This window comes from Amyelois transitella, chromosome 18 (genome assembly GCF_032362555.1).
Source record: "Amyelois transitella isolate CPQ chromosome 18, ilAmyTran1.1, whole genome shotgun sequence".
NCBI lineage: Eukaryota > Metazoa > Arthropoda > Insecta > Lepidoptera > Pyralidae > Amyelois > Amyelois transitella.
In genome coordinates this window covers 6774320-6783394 of record NC_083521.1, presented here as the reverse complement: position 1 = coordinate 6783394, position 9075 = coordinate 6774320, and the positions used below count along the sequence as shown (strand labels likewise).

The following is a 9075-nucleotide window of genomic DNA, read 5'->3' as shown; positions in this document are numbered from 1 at the left end:
AAACGAGCGAAAAGGTGAAATGTTTTTGTGATGGTGTGATGTTATAATTTACCCGAGATTTACAAAGGTAGAATTCTATTACAATATTTTTTGTTATAAACAAAAGATTTGTATTTGATTCCGTAAAAATAAATTGTTATTATTAAGTGTGTTCAATGGTAAATTGAATAATTTCGTTCGTATAGCGTCATGCCGCCAAGAACGAGAGGCGCTAAAGGATCCAAAATTTTAAAAGAAAACTTAGTTTCTGTTGGTAAATGTACGTCGAAATCCAATGGTAAGATTAATAAACCCCCAAGAAAAGTACTAGCTGATAAAACTAACTCTGCTTCAGATGACAACACACCATTTGAAACTAAGAAAAAAACCAGTCATGTCATCACAGAAATCGAGAATATGACACGACCACGACGAGAAAGACGATTACCAACACGGTATGTCGGTAATGATACATTTAAAAACTTGTCTAACTGTAAGGTTCAACCTGACAGTGAAAACATTACTCCTGAATTAACAAATCATAAGACTGTAAGGTCTGTCAAAGTAAATACAACCAATGAATCTCCATTTAAAACACCACAGAAAAGTCTTGAGAGCAGTTTAGTTGCTAACAAACCCAAAAGGATATGTCGATTGCCATCTAGATTTGATGATCACTCTGCCAGCCCTTCTAAGTTTATACCTGTAAAACCATGTCATGCCAGTACACCTATTCTGGAAAAGAAAGGGTCTGTTGTTACTGAGCCTAAAGAAACCCTTTCTAACAAAGAAGTTCTCAATAAGAAGAGTCCATTAAAAAGGCCTATTCAAGATATACCTGAGCCAAGCTCTGACTCAAATAATAATGCCAAGAGAAAGTTACTTAGATTAGGAACTGTACAGAAAGATGCGGGTACTGCAAAAAGCAAAGTAATAACAACCAGAATCAGAGAGAAAGATAAAAAATCTCCAATAGTCAAAACAAGAACTGCAAAAAAGCTATATCAGAAAACTTCCAATGCAAGTTTTTCATTCAGAGATTTAGAGAATAAGGAAAAGTGTTCTCAAAATGAAGACAATAATCTTGATGTCTATGAGTTTACTTATGATCCCAATGAAGAACCAGCCCCTGCCAAGAAGAAAAGGAAAAGGGCTGTCAAAAAGAAACCTTCTAAGCCAGTACAGCCCAAAACAGTTGTGTTTAAGAATAATTATGATCAAAATGTTGGAAAAGCTTTGGAAGTATTAAAAAATGTTGTTTCCAAGAAATTGGATGTACCTAAAGTTGTTATATCTCCAGCTAATGAAAAAATAACTGCTAAAGATGTTCAAACTGAGACCCATGTTGAACAACATAATATTCAGGTACCGAAAGAAACTTTACTCTTAGACAAAAATAATGTAGAACCAACTCAACCAACTGCAAATGTCACAAACCAGATTGAAGAGCAAATTAACAATTCTGTAAGGGTTGAAGACATTGCAGCAGACTTCCAAGTACCAATGGAAGACTACAATGACATAAACTATTCCCCAGTTAACACTCCCCAACGTCCTATAACCCCTGCTATAAATACAAATAACACAATTGATCAATCATTAAACCCCAATGATCCTTTGAATCTCCGAAATGATCTTAGTTTCTTTGATGAAAACCCAGTGGCTAGTAGCAGCATGAATATGTCTTCAAGGCATCCCCAAGCAAGTCCTTGGAGAGTAGAGTTCAATAACTTGCCTATAAGATGGCATGTAAATAGTTATGTTAAACCCAACATGACACCTGCAGTAGAAAGCTCTTTTATCAATTTTGAAGACAATAAAAAGAAACATGTTTATACTAATATGATAGGTCATGATGACAATGCACTAGAACCACTACAAAATCAGTCCAATCTGAAACAAACCAGTATAATTTCTTTTATAAGAGAAGTAGTTGAGAAAAGTGCTCAGAAAAAGAAAAGAGCAAAATCTGTTACACCAACAAAAGCAAGTAATCTATTTGATGACCTTGCAAAAGCAAATAATACTAGCAGTAAAACTCCTAAGAAATCAGAAAAAATTGATAATAAAAAAAGTAAAAAAGGAGAAACAAATGTGTCTAGTGGCAGTGCAAAACAAGACAAAGAGTGCAATGAGATTAGTGAAAATAAACAGAAGAAAACTAAAAATCCTGAGAAAGATAAAGATGGTACATTTTTTGGGTTTGACGATAGTGAGGATCAAGAAAATGTATCTCCTGTTAAGGTCAGTCCTAAAGTCAGGGCACTACGGCCTCGCGCAAGGGCTGTGTTACAACAAATTAATGCAATGTCGGGGCCAACAAGAGCTGTACCTTTAGCTGCTAAGTCTAAGCTTGCTACTAATACCGACTCAGTTAACAAAGTTTTTGAAGAGATAAAGTCAGCTGCAGATGCTCCCGTGTTTCCTGAAGGGAATGAAGTGCAACCAAGTAGCGAGGTTACTGTAGTTGATGAAGTATACAATGATGATGATTCACAATCTGTACACCTGTTTGAGGATATTGAACTTGTGCATCATTTGAAGGTATGTTATTTTTTAATAAGCTTAATTCTAGTTTTGTTTCTATTTTTATCACCTAAAATTATTCTGTAAATTTTCTTTTGTTATGATAGTAGTCTCCATAGATTAAGTTGTGCTTTGTTGTTCAAAATATATCTATCACTTTATTTTTTCTTTTATCAGGTTTTACTTGATGAGACTAAACAAGTGCACTAATTTTTCCTCATGGCTTTGTTCCCATGTGAATTTTACCCCTGAAGGCTGTCTGTGCCAAATATGAACAAAATTGGTTGTATAAATAAACTCAAAAACTACTTTAAGTTAATAACAAAAAGCTCTTTTCTGTTTATAATATTTAAGGATTAACTTTCATTTCCATTTTTTAGAAATGAAAGTCAGAGGTTTAACTCTGACTATAAAACCACACAATCTTTAATACCACATTTTTATATCAATTTTACTATTCCAGCCAACCAGAAAGAGTTATGGCAAGGCGAAGAAAGTAACATTCCGCCAGCATTCCACATCAAGTGGAACCCAAGATTTAGAGCAGGAAGAAGAGCGTGTGTACAGTGATGGAGATGACCTTGCTGACCTCACATTTACCATGCCGAGCTTTCAGCCTCAAAAGAAAGCTAAGAAGAAGTCTAAAAAACAAATGATGTCAAAGAAAGAGGTAACTAACTATAGTTTTTGCATATAAATTTAGTGATACTATCCCACCAAAAACATTGTTAACCCTTGCGGGGTAGACAAAGCCAACGGTCTTGAAAAGACTGAAAGGCCACATTCAGCTGTATGGCTTTATGATGGAATTAAGATTCAAATAGTGGCTCATTGCTAGCCTATTATCGGATTCCAAGTTTATAAGCCTCTCCCTATAATAAGTAACTAAGTAATGTTTTGTTTTGTTTCAGCAAAAAGCATTAGAGGAATGGGCAGCTGGATTCAACTCAATGTGTGAAGACATCGAAGATGTTCCACTGAATGTTGAGTGAAATCATTTATTATTGTTCCACAACTAGTTTGGCTTGATGTAAGTGGTTTTTAATGTTACTTTACACAGAACCCATTTGTCAGACAGATTAGTTTTGTACTATACATCCAGTCCGGATTCGTGATAATACGAAAATTGGATTAGTGCACGAACAATATTGTGTATAAACCCTTATTATATCTCATATCATTTGATCATTTTAATAGAATCCAAACATCATTTAGAATGAGTCATTTGATAGCATCCTGACCCTGTAGCATAGCATGCTCGACGCCGTTTTTATCGCGCTTTATAAACTCTCGATGTTTCGCTTTTTATTATGACGTGAAATGAGACAGCTATAGTTTTTCGCGCGATAAAAACGGCGTCGTGGGTGGCAATGCTACGGGGGCTGGTGTGATGGCATGTCTTGTGATGTAAGTGCTTGGAAGCGCACAAAAGAAATAGCAAGCATATTTTTTTTATCAACCCGCAACTAATTGCAATCATAAAATTATATTAAATATCAAAATCTGGATGTATGTGAGAAATCATGAAGAAAAAAATCCCTCTGTTAACCACAAATTCATGTCTAATGTTATGTGATCTTACCAAAATTTGTGATGAATAAATAGAAATAGGAATTTTAAAAGACAATAGAAAAACTATATTGTACTTGACACTATAGAATTGATGTGTAGTGGTCTTGCATACCACATAATTTTCAGCGCAGTTGTATGTATGTATAGCTGTAAAATAATTCTCAGCTTTGAGATGCAATATGAAAAAATTATGGTTTAATGTGTATCTAATGCGACCTCACATTCACCAAAACTTAATACTTCTATAGTTTTATATTATTTCGAATTTTATTAATAAAATAGCAACCTCATCATTTGATTGTGTTTAGACGTTGACTAATGAATAGGGACATTTTCTACTATTTTCTGCCATTATTAAGTAAATTTGTGGTTAACAATACATAGCTGCAAACAACTTAAACATCTATTGTGTGATCTGAATAACGTCAATTATGTAAACTTATATTTTATTTAGATTATGTTAGTGCATAAGGCAAGTATTTAAGTTATAATAGTTTTCTCAGAAAACTGTAAGTTAATTGAGAATTATGTTTAAGAAATGCCATGGTGTTGCTTTTCTAGAATCGGCCATTTTATTTGCCATTTTAAGATTAACGGACACAATATTATTTTAAATCAGACCATGACAAGTGCATTTTTTTAGAGTAAGATTAGAAATATTTTTTATTATTACATAAGTTTTCTGAGTTTATTCTGTTTTCTGATACGGGAGTTACTCGTAAGATGAAAATGAATGAAGTTTTATTTTTTCCGAATTACGTCTTTGTTATATCACGTTCAATCCTGTGCCCAAAGAATCTAATCTCTTAACAACGCCACTAAAATGTGATCAATGTTAATTTTTTGTATAAAAAACTTAATGAAGCATTTGATTTTAAGCATTCGACTTCCTCTGCTTTATAGACATAGATTACTCTAAATATATAAAAGAGGACACTGATTGACTGATATTATCAACGCAGCCTTAACCACCAGGTCTGGGATTTTAAATTTGACATGTAGAATTGTTAATGTGGTACTAGGGGTATATACTAAGAGAGGATTTCCCGGAATTTTCATGGGAAGGGAAATTAACGGGATCTGAGCGGCAGGAGTGCTTTAAAGTAAGTCGACTTAAACAAAACATAAATTTTAATTAAAATATCTTTTTAAGTTTTAAAGTACTTTTACGTTTTCAAAGTGGCCTCGGCAGTATTAACGGCGCAAAACCAAGTTTTTATCCTCAATAAAATAACGACCTTATGGCAAGTGCATTAAACTTAAAATCCAAAAACAAAATGTATTCTGCTGTCTTGCTCATAAAAGCGGCAGTTCTGTGCGCTGTAGCACTTTGCTAGGCTAATTACACTACCCAACAAAATTGAAGTTAAGGAGAGCAACAGAGACCAGAGTATGATATTCTAGGTAAAACGACCACGCTTAATTCGAATCTGAGCTTAGAATTTTGCCTAGACGTCAGGTTTTTTTTTTTTTTTTTTGTTTATTAATTGTACAATTTGTTACAGAAAAAATAAAAAACCGAGATATAAAATAGCAAGAAATCATTGTAATTAATAAAAAATAAACACATAAAATTATTAATAATGTATATAATCTATTCTAAAGTTGTTTTTCCCTTTGAATGTGGAGATTTTCTTTTATATTCGCAATCTGATTCTCTTGTAAGGAACCAACAGTAATCGCCCATCATTGCGGAGTCCCATCGACCCTGATATCTTTTTTCCATCGTAAGAATGTCTTGATGAAATCTTTCACCCATCTCATCACTCACAGCTCCCAAATTTTCGGGGAAGAAACTTAGATGTGAGTGCAAAAAATGAATTTTCAGCGACATTCTACAGCCCATTTTTTGGTAGCTTTTCAGCAGATTTTCTATAAGTTCTTTATAGTTTTCTGCTTTTCTATTCCCTAAGAAGTTTGTGACCACATTTTGAAATGACTTCCAAGCTTGTAATTCGGTGTCATTTAACTTTTTCTCGAAGTCTTCATCTTTCATCAGTTTTCTTATTTGCGGACCCACAAAAATACCCTCTTTCAGTTTAGCGTCACTCAATTTAGGAAAAACGCTTTTTAAATATAGAAAAGCAGTACTTTCTTTGTTCAGAGCTTTTACAAAATTTTTTATTAGTCCCAACTTGATATGAAGAGGGGGCAGAAGAACATTTTTGGGATCAACAAGTGGCACAAATTTTATATTTTCTTTTCCTGGTTCAAAAGAATCTCTATTAGGCCATTCTTTGACAATGTAATGCTTTTGAGTTGCTCTGCTGTCCCAGAGACAAAGGAAGCAACAAAATTTGGTAAAACCTCCCTGAAGACCCAGTAACAAAGCTATGACCTTTAAATCTCCACATAGCTGCCATTTATAACGATCATAGTTTATAGATCTAAGGATAAGGGACATATTTTCGTAAGTTTCCTTCATATTATAAGCGTAAGCTACAGGAATCGATGGTTTTGTATTTCCGTTGTGCAACAAAACCGCCTTAAGACTCGATTTAGAGGAATCTATAAACAATCTCCACTCATTGGGCTGATGAGAAATATTTAAATTTTCTATTAGTTTATCTGGATCTGTACAAAAGCAGACATTGTTTTCAGAAGTAAAAAACGTAGACAAATGTTTGTTACGATCTCTAAACACACTTATTTTTGTTTCTTTTGCTAATAAATTCCATTGTTGTAACCTGGAGCCCAAAAGTTCAGCGTTTTCTTTTGTAAGGTTAAGGTCTCGGGCTAAATCGTTAAGTTCAGCTTGATTTATCAAGTGGGGTTCATTAGTACTTATCACAAAATTTGGATCAAATGCTGAAGGTGCACTACTGATACAATCTGCACTAGTGGAAGCAATATCGAGTGGTGGAACCGGTATTGGAAATTCTTGGCCATGCGGAACAGGTCTTGTAGATGAAGAAGTATCAGGATAGACAATATTGATTTTCGTCTTCCTGGAATGTCCACTGGTCTTAGTTAAGCAAAAGTAGCAGTCCAAGCTGTGATCAGTAGGCTCACGCCACATCATTGGCATTGCAAACGGCATCGAAGAACGCTTGCCAGTCATCCATTTTCTCAGACTAGCAACACAAGTAATGCAGCAAATATGAGGAGCCCATTTTTTATTTTGGTGACCAATTGTAAAACCGAAATACGCTTCGTACATCACTTTAACATTCTCACTTACTGGTCTCCTTTGAGTTACGGGTGTAAAATTGCCACAAATGAAGCAAAACGTATCAGGGGAATTCACACAACTTATTTTATCAGAATTTTCACTCATTTTAATAACAAATTTTAAATATAACCAAGTTATTACAGAAAATACGCAAAGCCAGTATTTGTTGTGTAGTAGTGTCATAAGAAAAATAAAGATACCCTCATTTTATACTTGTCTATCTATCATATCATATGAATTATAAAGATACCCTCAAATAAATAGTTGACTATCATCTACATTTTTATCTTAGCCTGTATGCGGGTAAATTATAAAAAAAAAATATTTAAAAAAAAACCAGACGTCTAGACAGATTTTGGTAAGCATATTTGTAATCAGTAATGCTAGTGCTACATCGTGATATAGGTCAGTGTTCTGTTGCCCGAACCTTGTAGACTAGTGTTATTTTTGCGCCATCCAAAAAATTAGATATCTGAGCAGAAAAGTAGAGCGAAGATAGTTTATAACTGAAAATATATATTTTAATTAAAAGTAGGTATCGCGTTTTTAAAAACTTATTTATTTTTTAAGGGTGCACGATTGCACGTGATAAATAGGGTCTTACCATATACCGAAAAATATATCTATGTTTATATTTATTACTATCTATTGATACAGTAGCATATAAGATTGCGTGTGTATCACTGCATTTGTGTTGTTAAAGTATACATATTTCATTTTATTTGATTTGAATTGACATAAAAATAGTTATTTTATAAAAAAAAACGTAATATTAATTTAAGTTGTACACTAGTATATTTTAATTGGTTTTGAATTAAATTAAGTAAACTAACTACATATGCGTTTCACTTTGCTTTTAAACCTTTTCAAAATTAAGCTGTTTGTTTACAATTGTTGTTGTTCAAAATTAAATTCTTCCGATTGATTTCCGGACGTTCTGAATAAAACGATTCCCATCTTTTTTCCATTGAAGAATCTTTCATGCTGGTTTGGTAGCAAAGAAATTTTCTTGGTACGTGCTAGCTGCTTCTTTTCTTCCCGCTCAGATTGTAAAAGTCAATCAAAGGGATCATCCGCCATCTAGTGTTTGATATTATAAACAAAGATTTGTTTTTAATATCAAACACTAGATGGCGTATACAATACAAGCAATATCTGACACGGCAACCCGGTTTTTGCTGTGCCGGGAACACCGGTGCCTGTAGGATATGCTACATGGGATAGCTATTTACCGAGAGATGGCGCTAGCTAGGTGCCTCAAATTTCTTTAGCTGTTAGTGGTTTATACTGCATTATCACGCCTCTTTCCCGGAGGCAAAGAATACACTACATATCCTTTCCACTTGCTTGTTTTATTGTTTAACATTTTGTTGAGCAAATAAAATCTGAATTCTATAGTCATTTGTTTTTTTTTATTTATTATTTCGTAGTTTTAATCCATATGAGCATTAGGATTAGTACCTAGTCGTCTAGTACCTACTTCGAGTTAAGTTGAATTAATTTTATTTATATGAAATTTAACTTACATCCCAAATTGATGCATTGGTACTTACTTAGTTAGATTCTTGCCAAGTGTAATTATTTACCTATCTAGAAACATAAGTGAACTGCTTGCCTATGGCTAGTAAAAAGCCGACCAGTGCCTGGACTTATAATATGGTCTGGTTTTTTAGTATAGACTAGGTCTATACTAAACTGACAAAAAACATAGGTATAGTTGAAAAATCTTTTTTCATGTTTTTTACTTTAAAGAAAAGGAATTTTGGTACCTAACAAAATTTAGCAGTGAAACGTAATTTTTAAAATGAATTCATCTAACATCCTTC

At 33.6% G+C, this 9075-nt stretch overlaps 1 protein-coding gene across 2 annotated transcripts; it reads left to right on the top strand.

The window, feature by feature from the left end:
• Positions 1-5416, top strand: LOC106130464 (uncharacterized). Of its 2 annotated transcripts, XM_060949101.1 has the most exons (4): positions 36-67; positions 335-2523; positions 2969-3175; positions 3417-5416. In XM_060949101.1, exons 2-4 carry the CDS (start codon positions 397-399, stop codon positions 3495-3497), a joined length of 2415 nt encoding a protein of 804 aa, XP_060805084.1. In that variant the 5' UTR covers positions 36-67; positions 335-396; the 3' UTR covers positions 3498-5416. The 2 variants fall into 2 exon arrangements, with proteins under 2 accessions (XP_013184768.2, XP_060805084.1); XM_013329314.2 differs by having other exon boundaries at positions 1-2523.
• Positions 5417-9075: the final 3659 nt, after the last annotated feature.

Bases quoted from the DNA above. Each gene is read 5' to 3' on its own strand.
- LOC106130464 (XM_013329314.2), top strand. From the start codon at position 190: ATGCCGCCAAGAACGAGAGGCGCTAAAGGATCCAAAATTTTAAAAGAA. The intron at 2,524-2,968 runs GTATGTTATTTT...TTACTATTCCAG, and splicing joins AACTTGTGCATCATTTGAAG to CCAACCAGAAAGAGTTATGG. The intron at 3,176-3,416 runs GTAACTAACTAT...GTTTTGTTTCAG, and splicing joins AAATGATGTCAAAGAAAGAG to CAAAAAGCATTAGAGGAATG.